This window comes from Grammomys surdaster, unplaced genomic scaffold (genome assembly GCF_004785775.1).
Source record: "Grammomys surdaster isolate TR1022 unplaced genomic scaffold, NIH_TR_1.0 165, whole genome shotgun sequence".
Classification (NCBI taxonomy): Eukaryota; Metazoa; Chordata; class Mammalia; order Rodentia; family Muridae; genus Grammomys; species Grammomys surdaster.
Window position 1 is genome coordinate 22,679,105 of NW_021604613.1, and position 19,360 is coordinate 22,698,464.

At 37.0% G+C, this 19,360-nt stretch overlaps 1 protein-coding gene across 3 annotated transcripts in view; it reads right to left on the reverse strand.

The window, feature by feature from the left end:
* Positions 1-19,360, reverse strand: part of Ikzf2 (IKAROS family zinc finger 2) — a 141,868-nt gene that overhangs the window by 36,922 nt on the left and 85,586 nt on the right. For 2 of the 3 annotated variants that reach the window (XM_028765608.1, XM_028765609.1), the window contains exon 4: positions 6,733-6,999. In XM_028765608.1, coding sequence (XP_028621441.1) covers positions 6,733-6,999 — 267 coding nt within the window. The remainder of the gene's footprint in view (positions 1-6,732; positions 7,000-19,360) is intronic. The other variant, XM_028765610.1, reaches the window with a different exon arrangement.

The following is a 19,360-nucleotide window of genomic DNA, read 5'->3' on the forward strand; positions in this document are numbered from 1 at the left end:
ATTTTCTGTACATTATTTTTGTAAAAAACAGATAATAGGAATCTTTTCTCATGTTTCTCTTAATGAAACTATTAAAAACTATTTAAAAAAATAAGCCTGTGCTATCAATTCCATCTATTGCCCTCAACTGGCAGTCACTTAAGTGATCATAAAAAAAAGTAGATTATAAAAATATCCATGAAGGCAAGAAGTCAGTAAAACTGGCAAGATCAAATGGATAACATTATTAAATCATGAAGAAAATACTCTTATTCTTCATCTGCCTGTTGCTAAGCAGAGATGAAATAAATGATAAACTGACAAATAAACATGGTTAAAAATATCTCATCGTAAAGCTCAAACTTCAGAGAGAAACCAAAATTAAATACTCCCTTAGAGTTGACCGAATCCTTTTCTGTATTTGTTACAGTATAGGTATGATTTGCAGTTTTCATAATTTCTACGCTTAATTGCCATGTTCGTGAGGTATACCTCAGAATATTCTTGGCCCATTAAATAATGGAAGCTCACGGTTCCTCTATTAAAGAAAGCTAGGAAGCAAGACCAGACAAGCTTTGGTCACTTTCTAGCAGCAACCACTGCATAGTCTGTCATACAGTTTTGTTACAAAATCTACAGAATTGAAAACCAGGTAAGATCAAGTATATACAGGATTCTACAGCATGTTTTCCTTTTGAAAGTTATATGATGTACACACCAAAAGCATGCACAGGCCTTTGTTTTTCCTTAAAAATGTGGAGCTGTTAGAGCTAAGCTAAAAAAAGGTCCTAAAAAAGATAAAACACTAAAATTCATGATATTAAAGTTAGCTTAGACTGAATTTTATTTAACTAGTTTAACTTGCTTAAGTCTAAAACACCTCAAAGAAGCCTTACAACTTAGTTTTGAAATCTAATTCCAGCTGGGAGTGGTATTTTTAATGCCAGCATTTGGGAGGCAGAGCCTGAGGGATCTCCAAGAGTTCAAGGTCAGTCAGATCTATATAGTGAGATCCTGTCTTAAAAATCTAATTCTGATAAAATGTTCTGTTTTGTTTGCTGAAACGAGTCTTGCTATGTAGACTTAGTTGGTCTCGAACTTACGGTTTCCCAGCCTAAGAGTGTCCAGCTGCTTGTTTATGGGTGTATGCTGCTATGGTTGGCTTCCAAACCTAAGTTTTTAAGATCCTTTTAAATTTTATACACATATACAACGTAGCTTTGATTCTTTGAATTTTTTGTCTCCAAGAAAATAACAGAGTGCAACTTTAAAAATCATAATTATCTATTCTCCACCCTGACATGGAATTTTAATAAAAGGAAAGACAGGGGAGCTTCAACAGAGTAGCTTTGTAAAGAAAGAAAAGAACTAATATAAATTGTACTTGTCACTTCCACTGTCGGGTTGGCTCTTGGACTCTTAAGCTTTTCCTAGGGAAGGGACAAATCGGGAAGCAATCACATTGAAAAGAAATTAAATTTGTAACCCTGTTGAAAAAAAAACATTTGAAATCATGTTTGCTTTTGCAGCAAGCTGATTTGCTATCTTTAATACATTTCTAATCTTTGAATTGATAGTTTTAATCGCTACACTAACGTGGCTAATTCAGTATTTAAAACAATGCTAGTCTGAAAAGGAGATAATACTAAGGGAACCACTTTTAAAAGGTGTTTTAAACTAGCTAATCTAATAAGGTTTAAGACACTAGAGATGGGGTCATTTAGCACTAGCATTTACAAATGCTTCAGATATCTTTGAAGCTTTTTACTGAGAAACCTCAGAGAGGATGTGACAGTGAAAGGATCTGTCTCTAGGTACATCTGGGGACTCTAGCTAGGCTCTGTTGCTGATTGGATATGGACACCTCTGTGTGTCCACAGGCATGAGCTGTAAAGACCAAGGCAAGATGTGGTTTAAGCTGTAGCTCTTTTCTGATAACAGAAAAGGCTCTCGAAACAAGGTACTCCAATTTCAGACAGATCTACCTTTGGGAAAGGAGAGTTACTACTAGGTCTGCGTCAATGTTCTCTACTCGCCAGTTGTCAGTTTCAGGCTTTACTCATTTTACTAGGAAATCTGCTTAACTATGCCTCACGCCTTGATTATAATGAACTAACTTGCATTCTGACAACACGCTGTGTTACTGCGTTCAACACTGAAGCTGCAATTACAGTTACAGTATCAATAGCACTCCTATTGGAGAAGAGGATAAGCCAGATTAACCTTGTCTTTGTATACATAATTAAGTTTTAGGAATACTCCAATACAGTGTGTGCATGTGTGCGTGTGTGTGTGTGTCTGTGTGTGTCTGTGTGTATGTGTTCATAGCTACTTAGAAAAAATAAAAATTAAATCAACTCAATTTTAAAAACTTCATAAAATATTGGGATCCTGATAATCAATGTTGTAGGAAATTTCCCAAATTAGACATTGTAGAAATTCAGAAATAATTAACTTGGATTTAGGTAAAAAAGGTAAAAAAAAAAAACTTTTAGGTAAGAAAGTTATCTACCTTTTCTCTCTATAAATGCAAAACAACTGTATAATGTCATGAGAACTTTAAACAATGTATTTGAATTATTTTAACTTGCTTTTTAAACCAAATGGAGAATCAGATGTCTCTTTTTGAGTGAATTTATATTTTATATAAAGTATTATGATCGTCATATACAGATGGAAACAAATGTTTTAACATGCTCGCAGATTTCTTCCTTATATTTCTAATACTATAGAACAATCGGATTAAAAACCAAACTAGGTAACTGCAATTGTGATCCCTGATCGTCCCAGTGGTGAGTGCAGAAAACAGGGCTAATAATAAAGACATTTAATTGAGATGTGGGCATGGTACTCTTCATGTCCATTCTAAACCTGATTGTAGGTTTTAGTTGTGTTTCATGGCTTCTGGATGCAAGGTCTCAGGAGGCTCAGGCTGGCCTTGAACTTGTTCTGTAACAGAGACTGGCCTCAAACTCCTTGTCTTTCCTGCTTCTGCTTCCCAGGATGACAGGTATGCTCCATTATTCTAAGCTGGTATTGTTCTTTAAATGTCAGCCCACCAATTTACTGGTCACCTGAATTAGTTTACTCATCATTTTTATTGTGGAGAAATGGCATTTCAATAATTTAAATAATTTCATACACATTTAAAATGTGTTTGAGTATTTAAATGAAATACAAATCATAGGGACTAGTTAGTTTTTCTGACTCAAAAACTAGAAGGTGTTCCTGTGTCTAGTTGTAAAACCAACAAGAAGTGTTAGAGAGCCTTGGAACAAAGACTGGCTGGAAAATGCTGTAGTCTACAAAACAGGACACTGGGTACTTAATCAAAGAACAAGAGACCTATATCTCAACAGGGAGCAAACATAAGGATTTTATATTTATAAATTTCTAATGTATTCATTTCAATCAATTGAGTTACTACCCTTATTTTTTTTCCAGACCCTGTATTCCCAGTGAAGAATGCCTGGAGTATCTGATGAAAATATTACCTGATTACTCACTAGCATAGCAATGGCAAAGAGACAACAGCAAGCCATTCAAAGACACTAGAATTGGCACTTTAGTAGAGTACTAAAGAGAAAGAGGAAAGGTGCCTGAGATCTAATACCCCATGTAATCGGAAGAAATTGAGGGGTTCGTATTTTTTCATTCATAGTCAACTGTGTATTAAATAATTATGAGCTAAACACTCAAAACATGCTTCCCATGGGCCTCCCAAAAGATTTAAGATGGTTGCTTTTGTTTAGCAACAGATAATTTAAGAGTGAGAAGTTCTAAAATGAAGACAGTAGTTCCTAATATTATATAGAAAACAATCGGATTGTGATAATACCTTCTGTGATGGTTTGAATAGGAATAGTCTCCATAGACTCATAAGTGTGAATGCTTGGCCCATGGAGAATACCACTACTAGTAGGTGTGGCCTTGTTGGAGAAAATGTGTCACTGTGGGGGTGGACATTGAGGCCTCAGATGCTCAACCTAGGTCTATGTGGTAGTTTCCGGCTGCCTTCAGATCAAGATGTAGAACTCTCAGTTCCTTCTCCAGCAGCATGCTGCCACGCTTCTCACCATGATGATGTTGGACTAAACCTCTGATACTGTAGGCTACCCCCAATGAAATGCTTTTCTTTATAAGAGTTGCTTTGGTCATGGTGTCTCTTTACAGCAATAAAACCCTACCTAAGTCACCTTTCTATATCTAGGTTAAAGAAACACAAAGAAGCCTATTACCAAACAGTATTACAGTGGAACTGAGAATATGACAATCAACTGGGATCCATTAAATGATCAAAAATGTATAGTTATGGCTTAATTTAAGATCCCACTTCTAACACAATGTCACAGTGTCCTAGGCTTCTCTGTGAATATCTATTGAGAATAACAACTCTCCCAGATCTGAAGGATTTATAGTTTTCAAAATAGTTCAGTAAGGCAAAGGAGTTTGTGTAGTTGAATGAACCTCAAACAGTTGTTTAGTTTGTTTTCTTTGCCCTTACTAGTAAGTCTCATATTTTAGGACCTAAGAGATCTGTGTAGCTGTTTATAATCAAGCCTTATACCAATTACATCATTTTCAGTGTTTAAATAATTCCACTCCACTTTTGTAGAGAATGTGAAGTGGAAAGAGGAGTAGGCATTGAGTATTTTATTTAAAAATCAGTGAATTTTACAACGGATAGAGTAAAATATCGATTAAAGTCTTCAGGACAGGGTTCTCATGTTCTTTAAATTTTCTTTACTAAGAGCATGATTTATTAAAAATCTTCCCAAGCTAGTATTTGTATAAACTTCAACCTTAAAAGTATCAGTAAATAAAATTCAACTGCATGGTAAATAAACTGTTTTAATATTCTAAATGATGAAAATTACTAATTTAAATGAATGTTTTATGTTCTTCAGGGCATGCACTAAAATAATAAATGTAGTATTATAAACTTTTCCAAACTGGTATTATTTCATGAGCATGAAATAAGAACTGATTAATTTTATAGTCTTCTCCTTTTTTCTTACTAACTTATCCCAAGAAATTTAAAATATTAAAGAAAAAATTCATTGGTGATATAATCATTTTAAAATATGACATTCATTAAAAAGAATATTCACAACAAGACAAAAAGCAAAAATGCTAATTGTTACATTAGAAAAATACATATACTGGATGACATGATTACACTAATCTGAATGTGAAAATTCTACTGCCACTTAAAAGATATCAGCCTTAGTTTATAATCACACTTTATAATAAATTGTTGCGTGGTAGCAGCCCAAGCCTGTGTGTTTAAACTAAACTAATCTAGCAGTCAAGAGTACCATGGCTCTGGCCCTACTCGTGACTTTTTCTAGGTAACAGATACATGGCAGATTACTTGATTTTTCTTCGGTGTGTCATGAGAGGTCTAAAAAAATAAATGATAAGTTACAGAACACATTTTAAGATTCATTTTTGAGTTGATTATTTGGAAGTCAAATTAAAAAAGTAAAAATTTTACATGATCTCTCCTCTTTTTAAAACAAAATCACAATTTAAAATGGAGAATATTAATTTTAAATATTTAGCAAATAATACCATGGTTTATTGAAAGAAATATTCCTTTAACTCTTTCATTCTCTGTTTCAAAATGGCCTCACTATATATGTAGCCTTGGCCAGCCTGGAACTCAATTTGTAGACCAGGCTGGTCATGAATTCACAAAGACCCTCCATCCTCTGCCTCTCAAGTCCTGGGGCTGAAGGTTTGTACCACCACACTTGGCTTGATAAGTTTGGTTGTGTGGTTTGTGGACAGTCTCAATGTAGCATAGGATGGCCTCAAATTTTATGTAAGTTAGGATGACCTTGAATTCTGATGCACCTGAGTCCACTTGACAAAGACTATGGGTTTACAGGTGTGTGCCACCATGTTCTGCTAAACTTTAAATTTTGCAAAAGATTAACATTATTCTTTACCTCACACACACACACAATTTTATTGTGTTGCTTTAACCCACTCTTTCTTTCCATCCTTCCATCCTTCCATCCTGTTCTTCCTTCTATCCTCCTTCCTTCTATCAAAAACTCTGAGTACTCTATAACACTCATTCCTCCTTGTATCTCTCCATGCCTAACAGTTTATATTAAATTGTCCTTAGGTTTTTCCCTCACCTAATTCCACAATCCCACGTTTCTGCCTACATACCTGCCACCCCTTGACATGTCTAACCTTATCCATCTTTCTCCAGAGTTAAAACTAATCACCACAAGATGGTAGAGTCCTTGAAATAGAGAAAGTACCCATCTGCTCCAGATACCTTAGGTAGGCAAAGATCAATGAGAGATAAGAATCCAGGAAGTTGACTAAAGTGGAAATGGTTCTCCCCTATATAAATGTGTGAGTCCTATTCTGTAGTATAAGAATAGTAACTTTGTTACCTGCCCATGGGTATGGTCAAATATATATACAAATATAAAAAGATTGAACTGCCCAGTGAAATTCTTCTAAACCTTTTGAGCCCTTATCATATTATTGCCATATTAAGAACTGTGGAAACTGAATCCCAAACTTTTTTCCTGACATGATATTTAGATTTGAAGACTGGAAGTCAAGACCCAGGCTACTTTCTGCTTCCCAGCAATCCCTTACTAGCAGAATTCTGAAAAGGTAACTTCTCATTGCCACCCCTGAATAAAAAGGAAAGAGAATAGGTTTCAGGTAATATCAACATCAGACGCCATGGGCAGTCATCAGGTTACGCGTTCAGCTGCTTACCAGTGTGACTCCTTTTATGTACCATAAGCACATTGGGCCCAATGCAAACCATGCCACAGACGTCACATTTCAGTTTACCATTCGGAAGCCGGATTCCTCCCTCGCCTTGAAGATCCTGGACTTTCCTGTTGTCAGCCACCTCGCTGTTCTCAATTAGGGGTTCTTCGAGGCTGCTCCCCTCATCGTGGCCCCTGATCTCATCCTCACGGCTCAGGGGCTGCCTGTCACACTCTTCATCACTCTGCATTTCCAGCTTTACAGAATTTGCTGTGATTTAAAAGGAATTTAAAAACACTTGTTATTCTCCGTAAGCTCCACTTCTTCCCCGCCCACTGTCACTCTACTGAATGGATGGAAATGATACACTAAGTCAATCTGTACTGTGTTCAATGCTCTTCCTAGTGAGCAAGCCTTTGGGTGAGAGAGAAGACAGCTCAGGAGCCGTCTGAACAAAGGGCTCTCCACTTCTTCACACACTCATTTCTTTCACTCGGCTCTGTTGCCTTTATGCAAGTCATTAACTAATTCTTGCATTTTTTTAAAGTTTGCATTTTTAGAGTTAGTAAGAATGAAAAGCATGTGTGCACGCCACGAGGTTAAGTATTGCTTAACCCGCTAAGCCATGCCTCGTCTTAATTTAACAATCATATTTATTTCGCATTCTCTGCTTCACATCTGAGTACCTGTGTCAACCTGCTTCTGCACAGAGCAAGAGAAACAACTCAAGATCTTAATCCCACAAATGTCTGTCTCATAGGAAGGCACACTGTCATGGCAAATGTCCCCGAGTCAGACTGAACATAAGCATTCAGTTGAGACCCGTATCAGTATGAGGTAAAGTGCAAAGACCTTGCCATCTTAAATGAACCTGCTATTGTTTCCTAACATGCAACAAAAGTAGTCCTCTATGGAGAACGCTAGGCTGTAAACCAAAATGTGCTAACACTGATCTCTATAAACCAAAGAGCAGCTAATGACAGGAATGGCATAGCGTGCATGTACACACTTGTGACTGTTAAGAAATTTGATGCCTTCTATTTGCTGTTTTTGGATCATCCCATAGAAAAGCTGGAATTCTGTTAACACAGCCCTCAGTCTGAACTGCTTAGTCGTTTTACAAAGCAGAGGCAGGCTTTAAGTTAGTATCAGGTATTTGTCCTGTGAGCTTGAAATTTTCTTAAGAATCCACTGAAATTAGTTCACTGTAACCTGGAATGAGGAAATGAGTTTGTAAAAAGAAAGTGTGTTCTTATTACTAGACGATAAGTTTCTTGAAGAAGTTACACATCCTGTGATTGGTCACTAATGCTTATCAGAGCGGGGTGCCATCAAAACGGCTGGCTCTGCTCCTCTCTCTAGAGCCCTCTAATCACAGGCCATATGCTACAGCCATTAGCATAACCTCAAACTAATTACTTAACCTATGACTCTTATATCATACATTTGAAAAGTAGCAATGAATTCAAATTGCTGAACAAGGCTTGGGGAGAACTGTTTGGTATGAAGGAAGATACATTCTTAAATTGCTAGCCATCCTAAAGAGCTTAAAGTTTCTCCTGTCCTCCTTTAAATGGAGATGATACTGTCTTCACTTCCCAGGGTTGATCTGAGAATTAAATTAGTGAGCTCAGTAAACATGCTTCTTGTCCCCACCCCCCCACCCCCTTTGGGCAATACAGCTCTGCAATTACTTTGTAAGATTTTGGTAAAGATCAATGAGCTACCATGATGCCAACTACTCCAGAATTGACAAAAGGACAGCCACCTTTACTGAACCTAGCAATTTAGAAATTGATACGATAACTGGATGTTGAGAAGAGAAGAGAGCATTCTATGCCATACTGAAGCATGTCACAGACCTCGTGATGTGTGGGAGATACTCAAGCAGCATGTAGTCACAGGTATTACTAAAGTCATTATGTATTTTATACAATATAACAGTAAACTAAAATCATTAAGTATTTTAACAATATAAAGGATTGAGTGTGAAAGTTAAGTCATTTTTTAGGCAACGCTCAAAACCCCTCAGTCTCCTTCTCAAAAGAAATCATGATCATAATGTTCACATTTAGAAGTCTATCTGGATCCATTTAGAATGTAATATAAATTACGTATCCAGACAGTTATCAGCACAGGTTTATGACCTCTCAATCTTCATTGCTATTACATATACAGATATTCACATGGAAGGATCAGTGTGAAAAATCTTGTATTTTCACATGCATTTAAAATTGTGAGCAAAGTTCACTCCTATAAGTTTAAATGCTTCGTCTTTTTCTGAAAACTGCATCCTTTGCCCACTTTTTTTCTATCAGGCTTTCAAACTTTTCTCACTGAGTTGAAATGATTTTTAATCTGAAAGTCAGAAAACCAAAAATGTCCACTACCTAAAATACGATTGTAGGGCTAGTGCGACACCTACAAGAAGAAGAGCTTGGGACCAAAAACATAAGATAGGCTATGGTCAACCCGAGAGCATGCAGGGAATGGGGTACAGTAGTCTCCACGGGAGCATGTTGGGAATCTGTACAGCATTACTTCTGCTTGAACTTTAGATCTGTCCCCAAGATACCTCATTATGTAAATGCGAACATTCCAAACCTGGGATTGGGGGTGGGGACTCTATTAAGGAACACTTTTTCCCAGCATTTACCCAGGAACTTAGTCCTGAGGTGCTGATGTATTTTTCAAATGTTTCAGCTTACCATTTTATTCATGAGTTGGCTAATATTTGACAAGGAGTGTTTAACCAGCATTAAGCGTGCCAGAGTTCCTCTTAAGAACTGACGATATACATATGAGCATGTGCAGCTATTTAGCATAGAGGTATCGCTCTCTCAAATATCAAAACAGGACACAATTATACAAAATACAACGTGATTTTAGACATCAGATTAACTTTTTCCTTAATGAGAGGACATTAAAACGAGGACATCCAAAAGCAAAAATGGACATGGATAAAATGATATTTTTTTTAAAAGAGCCTGTCAGATTAAAATATACTCATGAGGATCTGTTCTTTTTAGAAGAGTATGCTGGATGCAAACATTGGGAAATGTTTGGTTTTGCTGTAATTGAGATAGCACAGATGATAACATTATTGTAGTGGGTTTTGTGCTGTTGTTGTTGTAAGAGATCAGGCTAATCATGTGTAACTTTGTGTCCCACTGCTTTTCTTACAGATTAGCTAGTATAAATGTAGCACATTTCAATATACATGTCATATATTAAACTTTACAAAATATCCTATAACTCAAATTCCAATGTCTGTGTCTAAAGTTAGGTTGAAATTCTGTGTTAAAGAAGCAACAAATTAAATAAAATAGCAATTAGATCCTAACTACTAAACAGAAGCTCTGCCTAATTCCAAAAACTATGGTATAATTTATTGTCAGTATAAGGTATTCCTAAATATGACAGAGCACATATAATATTTTAAGTATTTAATGTTAAAATGCAAGTATTGAGAAAAAAGTGTAAGTTCAAATTTTCACTTTAATAAGGAGTTGACTATACTGAATAAAAATATAAGCCTAATACAACTATGAATCACTACATCTAATATTAATAGTATTTTAGCTTTCAAATTTTTGAAATTGGGGTTTTAACTTTCAGTATATGGATTACTTTTACAATGTAGTCTAGGAAGTTATTCTCATAAAAAGGCTAATCTTCTACATAAGGCTGAAGCTAATTTCATTTTATGTAAGTCTGACTCTTTTGGGGGAAAATGACTTTGTTTTGTTTTCTTTTGTTTTGTTTTGTTTTGTTTTGTTTTGTTTTGTTTTACGAGACAGAGTTTCTCTGTGTAGCCCTGGTTGTCCTGGAACTCACTCTGTAGACCAGGCTGTCCTTGAACTCAGAAATCTGCCTGCCTCTGCCTCCCAAGTGCTGGGATTAAAAGCGTGTGCCACCACTGCCCAGCTAAAAAAAATTACTTCTTGAACAAATAATCATCTATCAGCTTCTTCCGTAAGCATACAAAGCTATCTAAGCTACCTACACTCGGAATCTTCAGCATCCTCACTGTGTCCAGATACGTAGCTGGAAGTAGAGAGCCAAACTACCCCTGTCTTTCATTCATGGGTGAGGCATTAAAGAAAACTCTGATTGAAAATTACATACAGGTAAACAGATACAGATTATTATAACACACACACACACACACACACACACTCAGTGGCATGTAAAAAATAGCAAAATAACATAAGTAATAGTTTTACAGCTGTTAAGAGAGTAATTCAATTTGATGTATGTAGCAATGCAAATTTGCTTTCCTCCAGAGTTATTCTAAAAGTAGAGTCATTGATGAGAGAGGACTACAGAGTTAAATGTCCTCTCCATGTCTGAGTGTTATGCTCACACCATCTCCCTCAACAGCAAGAAACAAGGACTTTTCTTACAAGTTGCCTTTTCATCTGTTTTTTTGAGAAAGAACTTAAATTTGGGTGAGTAAGATGGGGGATCTGGACGGACTTGGGGGAGGAGAAGAATATGATCAAAATGTATTTAAATTCTAATTCAAATATTTTTAAATATAAAATTATTTTAAGTAAGAATATATAATAATAATAATAATAATAATAATAACAACGAAGTAATAGAATCAAGATCAGGAGTACAACTCAAAGTTCTTGCTGAGCATACGCAAAGAGCCAGGTTAGGTCACTATCATGATCTTCTCACCATGAAAGAGAAGAATGTATTAAAATACCTGCTGCTCTTTGCCTAACATTTATTTCAGGTTGATAATTAGAAGTAAAGCAAAACCCATTAACTTAATAAGAAACTCACGTTAACAAGACAGTATGCACATAGAAAGGAGACATGAAGGAATTCTTGCCTAAATACAGTGGATATTTTACAACAAATTTGCTGAATGAAATAATACGAGGCTAAGGAGAGTTTCCTTGGACATATTTTGTTTCTATAAACTTTCTACAACTTAAAACTTTATTACTAGCACGACCTGATTCTACTAACCCACATGCATATTAGTTAAGCTCCCTGGTCTGAGAAATAATACAAGGAACTTGTGATTTCTCTTCATTTGCAAGGTTGTATGAATCAATCATATAGAGCACAGCGTAAGTTTTCTGGATTATTTTCTGTCAAATTGGTGACTTCTGTTTTTTAAAAACAATTTTAAAATTTCAGTTTTGGTATGGTGTGGTGTGAGTGTGTGAGTGTGTGTGTGTGTGTGTGTGTGTGTGTGTGTGTGTGTGTTTATGAACAACATTGAGAGTAGTTTCTCAGGTACCATATTCCTTCAAAAAAATTTGTTTGAGACAAAGCTAGCTGGCCAGCAAGTCTGGGGGATACACATGTATCTGCCTTCTTACCCCTGGGATTACCACAGGGTGCCACCTTTGGTTTTTGACATAAGTTCTATAGACTGAACTCAGGTTTAGGTTCTCAGGCTTGCCTGGCAAGCACTTTACTGAGATATCTCCGAGCACTAAACATAAAACTAAAAGTTTTAATTGAAACAACTACTAAGGGAGGTCAAGTAATGTTAGTTTCACAAGAAAGGAAAAAGGAGAGTAAAATGTCATTCTTCCCAAATTAAAGTGGGAACTCTTTCCAAATTAAAGCTACCATGTGCGATTCTATTTTTATAAACATGGTTTCTGCTGTGTAAGAATTCAAGTGGGCACTTATTATTTTTTTAATTCAGAAACCATTTCTCTCAGTCTATGCCAGCTGTATGAAATGGTGTTAAACACCCAAATTGATTCAATAATTCTATGAATGATTATCTGCTCAAGTTGAATCTGTACGAATAAATTCTCTTTTAAATGTTGGGAAAAGACACACCAAACTTGATGAAGTCTCCATTACTAGTGCAGTAACTGTTTGAATAAAGTGTTAGTAAAGAAAAATGACTTCAGAATTGATGTAAAGTACAAGTAATAGCTAAGATTCTACCAAAAGGCCGAACCAAATGTAAAACATCATAACCAGGGTTATCTTAAAGTATATACAAACATCTTTAACTCTTCAGTGAACTGTCAAGAAACATAAAAAAAATTTATTCCTGTTCACTGTGGATATATGATAGGTAAATATTGTAAAATAGCTTCCTCATGAAAGTATTTAAAGGGTAAGGCAAGTTCAGATACCATTGTCACCAAACAGCAGCTGAACTGTTTGTGGGCAGCATTCTGAGGCTGCTCATCAAATCATGTGCATGTGTGTGTGTGTGTGTGCCTGTGTGTGAGTGTGTGCCTGTGTGTGAGTGTGTGTGTATGTGTGTGTGCGTGTCAGAAAAAAGAGTATGTGTAGGATGTGTGTGTGTGTGGACATGATTTTGGTAATGTGTGCTTGTCTATGTATTTGTGTGGAGGTGTCCAAGTTGGGCGTATTCTTCAATCACTTTCCACCCTATTTTTGAGACAGGGTTTCTTACTAAAACTGGGCCTCATTCCTTTGGCTCTGCTGGCTGGTTAAAGAGCTCCATGCTTCACCTGTTTCCACCCCCACTCTCACCAGCACTGGGGTTTAAGATAAGTGCCCCCAAGCCTGGCTTCTGTGAGTATTTTTTTTCTCAACATGGGTGCTGGGGCTTCAGACTCAGGTCCCTATAACAATACTTTCGGCACCTAGTAAGTGACACCATCTGCTGAGCCTTCTCCATGCAAGCAGGGGCACCACTGAAGCCAAGTCTCTCATCACCATTGTCAGCAAAGTTTTCAGACTACAAAGTTCTCCTTCTGTGAAACTTATGTTGGCCTAACAAGGTGGCAATTTCATTAACACATAAACTTTAACTCTACAATGTCCAACATTATGGTCTTCAAAGAAAATATAGTGTAGATTCAGTACTGAACAATCTGATCCTTATATGACACACATTAGCCACTTCCTATACATTTTGTTGAGCAGTTGCTGCTGACTTGAGCATTTTACCTTACTTCTTATATTACTGAAAACTTGCAAACAGTTAACCACACCCGAGAAACTTCACATAGAGATAGGTTTTAAGCACAAAACATCTTCAATATAACATCACCATAGGACAGAAGAAAATTCACACACTACTAAGAGATTTAATAGTAACAACCACAAACGTTTAGTTTCATCTTTATATTATTGGTGAAAATATGGGCTAAATAACATTTTTGAATTGCACAGCTATTCATTGTTGAGGCTGGGACTCAGCTCTCACTGATGACCAAATTCTCACTGTATCTCCTGCTCATCACATACAGGGCAATGACTAGTTACTAGTTAACACAAAAGGAATGCCAACATTAAGAAATGATAACAGCACAGTGTGTACACGTATAATTCAATGTCTAATATGAGTAATTACTTTGTCAGTTTGGGGTAAAGAGAAAATTGTGTGAGAGACTGTTTGGAAAAAAGACCAGCTTGTCCTGCCAAAATTTCTGAGCATGGATTTCATCTCATGTAAGACTAATTGAACTGGTGTTTGGCAATCATGTATTTAACATAACTATGGGAAGCTTACAAAACAAATTACATTGGGAAATAATTTTAATAAGGGGAGAACAAAAATTTTTAACCTAACTTAGGTAAGAAGGAAAATAATTACAATCCAGCCCAGTGGGCATGCTCCCAAAGGGAACCATGACACAGGATGACTGGAGGCCACTAAAGACACTTAACCAGGTCAAAAGGCAGCATTGTCACAAAAGAGAAAGTGATAAGCCATGGAGCAGGGGTTTCTATTGTGGGACCAAGGCAATGAGTGACTACTCAAAGCCCTGGCTCCTCAGCAACTCAGCAGTCGTTAAAGAGACAGGGAAAGCCAATGCTGTTTAACTACCTGTGGTTCACACATGTGGAGATCGAGGCTAGAAGGTCCTTATAAACACCCTCTGATTATCTTCACTACATGAAGATTACACATGCAATGCATGTTGGTCAATGATATACATGTAGAGTCCATAAAACCCATCAAGTAGCGACCAAGATAAGACCTGTGACTAAGAGGAAGTAACCTGGGCATCTGTCAAACAAATCTCAGTATTTCTAAGTCTATTTTTGGTTTTCCCAAAAAATGGCAGCAGCGGTTCTCTTTATAAACTTCACTCCTAGCTTCCAGTCCTACTGAGTGAACACTCTGTGCAGGCATACAAAGCTTCTACATTAAAAGGAAAAAGTTTCAAAGCAACATAGGAAGAAACAGAAAGGGGAGATTGGATTTTAAACTTCTGAGCTGTGGATGTTAAGTCATCTACCAAATCTCCTCCTTTCCTCTCATATGTCTAGAGGGGCTCATAGTCTCCCCACAAAACCTATCAGACTAGGATCCATGTAGTCAATTAGAGCAAGCAAAGACTAAGATCATGGGCTGGATCTTGGAGTTTAAGGCAAAGTTCATTCACTTATTAGCCACAGGACCTCTGTAAACCAACTCTCAATTTTCTTGTTTTATAAGTTTCATGATACTGCATTGGGAGTATTTAGCACAATAGTATACATAACGCACAAACTATGCTGCTTCTTAGGAAGTCTGAACAAAACCATACCAAAAGTATACCATCAGATCGACTGAATGTTTAGAGTACCATTACTAAAATAAAGGTTAAAAGACTCTATGGTAGCATTTAAGACAATATTTACAAGCTGGGATGGAATAAAGACAATAAATAATAAGCCAACAGCTAACATAAGGTTGAATACAAAAAGCCAAAGGCTTGTTCTCAAAGACCAGGAATAAGACAAAGATGTCTACTTTGACCCCCTATATCCAACACAGTATTGAAAGTGTTTGCTAGAGCAATCAAACAAAAGAAAGAAATAAAGCATTTCTACTGGAAAGAAGGAAGCCAAATTGTCACTACTTGCAGATGACATGGTCTTTTATAGAAAGAAACAAACATCACAAGGACTTCATTTAAAACAATTATCTATTACAAAGTAAATCAGTGAAGATGCTGAATACAAAACCAGCATACAAAGACAGAAAAACAAAAACAAACCAACACTATTGCAATATACCAGTAGTCAATTATGGGAAACAGAAATAAAGAAATAAGTTCCTATTGCAGTACATTGAGCTCCATAGAGACAGCGCCGGGGCAAGCGAGAGCCGGACGGGCACTAGGCGACTCTGTGCCTCGCGGAGGAAAATCAACTAAACATGGGCAAAGGAGATCCTAAGAAGCCGAGAGGCAAAATGTCCTCATATGCATTCTTTGTGCAAACCTGCCGGGAGGAGCACAAGAAGAAGCACCCAGATGCTTCTGTCAACTTCTCAGAGTTCTCCAAGAAGTGCTCAGAGAGGTGGAAGACTATGTCTGCTAAAGAAAAGGGGAAATTTGAAGATATGGCAAAGGCTGACAAGGCTCGTTATGAAAGAGAAATGAAAACCTACATCCCTCCCAAAGGGGAGACCAAAAAGAAGTTCAAGGACCCCAATGCACCCAAGAGGCCTCCTTCGGCCTTCTTCTTGTTCTGTTCTGAGTACCGCCCAAAAATCAAAGGCGAACATCCTGGCTTATCCATTGGTGATGTTGCAAAGAAGCTAGGAGAGATGTGGAACAACACTGCAGCGGATGACAAGCAGCCCTACGAGAAGAAGGCTGCCAAGCTGAAGGAGAAGTATGAGAAGGATATTGCTGCCTACAGAGCTAAAGGAAAACTTGATGCAGCAAAAAAGGGGGTAGTCAAGGCTAAAAAGAGCAAGAAAAAGAAGGAAGAGGAAGATGATGAGGAAGATGAAGAAGATGAGGAAGAGGAGGAAGAAGAGGAAGACGAAGATGAAGAAGAAGATGATGATGATGAATAAGTTGGTTCTAGCGCAGTTTTTTTCTTGTCTATAAAGCATTTAACCCCCCTGTACACAACTCACTCCTTTTAAAGAAAAAAATTGAAATGTAAGGCTGTGTAAGATTTGTTTTTAAACTGTACAGTGTCTTTTTTTGTATAGTTAACACACTACCGAATGTGTCTTTAGATAGCCCTGTCCTGGTGGTATTTTCAATAGCCACTAACCTTGCCTGGTACAGTCTGGGGGTTGTAAATTGGCATGGAAATTTAAAGCAGGTTCTTGTTGGTGCACAGCACAAATTAGTTATATATGGGGACAGTAGTTTGGTTTTTGTTTTTCTTTTCTTTTGGTTTTATTTTTGGGTTTTTTTTTTCCATCTTCAGTTGTCTCTGATGCAGCTTATACGAAGATAATTGTTGTTCTGTTAACTGAATACCACTCTGTAATTGCAAAAAAAAAAAACTTGCGGCTGTTTTGTTGACATTCTGAATGCTTCTAAGTAAATACAATTTTTTTTATTAAAAAAAAAAAAAAGAAATAAGTTCCACGTATGACTCATACAGAAATTTCCAAGGAATAAGCTTGAGAAAAAGGTAAAGAATTTATTTAATGAGAATTATAAAAAAAAGTATAGATCACACACACGTTGAAAAGAAATCATGTGCTCAGGGATGAGAAGTGTAGATACTATTTAAGGGGTTACACTGCTGAATGTTACCTACAGGTTCAACGTGAGCCCCGTGAAAAGCCAATGACATCCTTCACAGACAAGTTTAGGCTCTTTTTTATATATAAAGGTAAGGGAGTCTTTCTCTGGTATGCTACAGATACTTCAATATTTGAGTCAAATTAAAAGTCTATTTGTAGTCCCAAGATGTGGAGGTCCATCAGTTGGACATGTGTAGCACTTGTCAGAAAAAAAAGGGGGGGAGGGGCAAAAGGAGTGATTAAGGACAATTACCAAGTAAATTTTTTACAGATATGTGACAAATATGGATTTTCTTCAAAGTAATAGCATCACTACAAATATACCCTATTTCCTAATCTTAATGAGTGAACACTTTCTATAATACAGCAGATAACAGAAATCAGAATTGTTATATGCCTATTATGCGGAATAGAAATTGAGAAGCTACACCATTGGCAATACTGACAAAACTAATAAATAGATAGATAGATAGATAGATAGATAGATAGATAGATAGATAAAATTCCTATAAGTAAATTTAGCCAGAGAAGCAAAAGGCCTCTTCAAGGAAAATAATAAAACCCCATTGAAAGGATTTAGAGCTGGTGAGACAGCTCCAGGAGGAAAGGGGCTTGCTGTCAAGCCTGTATGTTCAAATCTGATTCCTGGACCCATGAGGGGAAGAAGAAAGGTGATCCTACTGTAAGTCATGCTCTGACCCCACACATGCCAATGACACACACATATAGTCACACACACACACACAGACACACACACGCATGCTCGTGCATATGTGTGTGTGTGAATACACACTTGCTCACATTCACAGAGAATAAGTAAAAATAGTTTAAAATTTTGAAGAGGTCAAAAAAACTGAGCCACAAAACTCCCAAATTGCCAGAGCAAATGTGCTCCGAGAGCAAAGTGCAGAGTCAAATGCTGACCTACGTTCCACCTGATTTCCACGTACATCCTCATGCAGAACAATGAAACTACAACCTGCTCTATACTAGCTACAAACACTAACCAAAATTAACCAAAAATATTAAGGACTGAAATCCAAGACTTGCTATTACATAATGACTCAGAGAAAAAAACCTAAAGGGAATGCTGGAGGGTGTCAGACACAGCATGGAGTTAGGAGGGGAAGACCCTAATGTCACAGGAAATACAACCAAATCAAGCAAGTGTGGTTTTAAAAACTGAAAAGCTTCTACAGTGCAAAGTGAAAGCATCACTAAAGAGACAATGGAATGGAGTGGAAGACAGTTTGCCAACTGTTCTTTTAACAAAGTTAAGGGGCTGAGGGGAGGAATCAGTTTGTAAAGTGTTTTCTGTTAGAGCATGGGAGCCTGAGACAGAATCCCAACACCATGGAAAAAAAGTTGATTGTGCTGATGAATGTCTGTAAACCCAATTTTGTTGAGTTCTAGGTCCAACGAGAGACCTTTTCTCAAAAGAAAAAAAAATAGGTGGAAAGGACATGTGATAGCTACCTTCATGCCCTCTGTGTACATATACAAAATATAAACACAGGAATTAAATAGACATTTAATACATAGAAGACATGCAAATGTCCAACAGGTATATAAGAAAGAAGGATTCACTATCATTACTTACCAGGGAACTGCAAATCAGAAACAAAATAAGCTATCAACCTGTGTAGTAGGAACACTTGCTATCAAAGAGACAAAAGATAACAAGGGGGAAGGAAGGAAGTTGATTAGAGACCCCAGGGGTGGGGCGTGGGGTGTTGTTGGAACTAGGATAGACTTTGTGACAAAGGGTATGAAGTTCCTCAGAATCTTAAAAATGTATTCTTATACGAATTGGCAATCTTACTACTTGGTATATTGTCTAAGGAAATGGGTTACTCTGCCTAAGAAACAACTACACACCCATATTCACTGCAACACTGGTAACAATAGCCAAGATACAGAGGAAATCTGGATGTCAATCACCTGATAAATAGGTTAAAAAATTTTGGGAGATTTGCCACAGACTATTCTTTGTCTGTAAAAGACTGAAATGAACTCCTGTCATTTATCTAATGAATGTAGCTAGGGAATCGTTACAGTAAGCGAAGCAAGCCAGGCACAGAACGACAAACATGCATGATGCTGCTCATACATGGCATCTAACCCAACTGACCTCATCAAGTGTGGTTAGCAGAAGTCTGAAGCAGGAGGCAGTGGGAG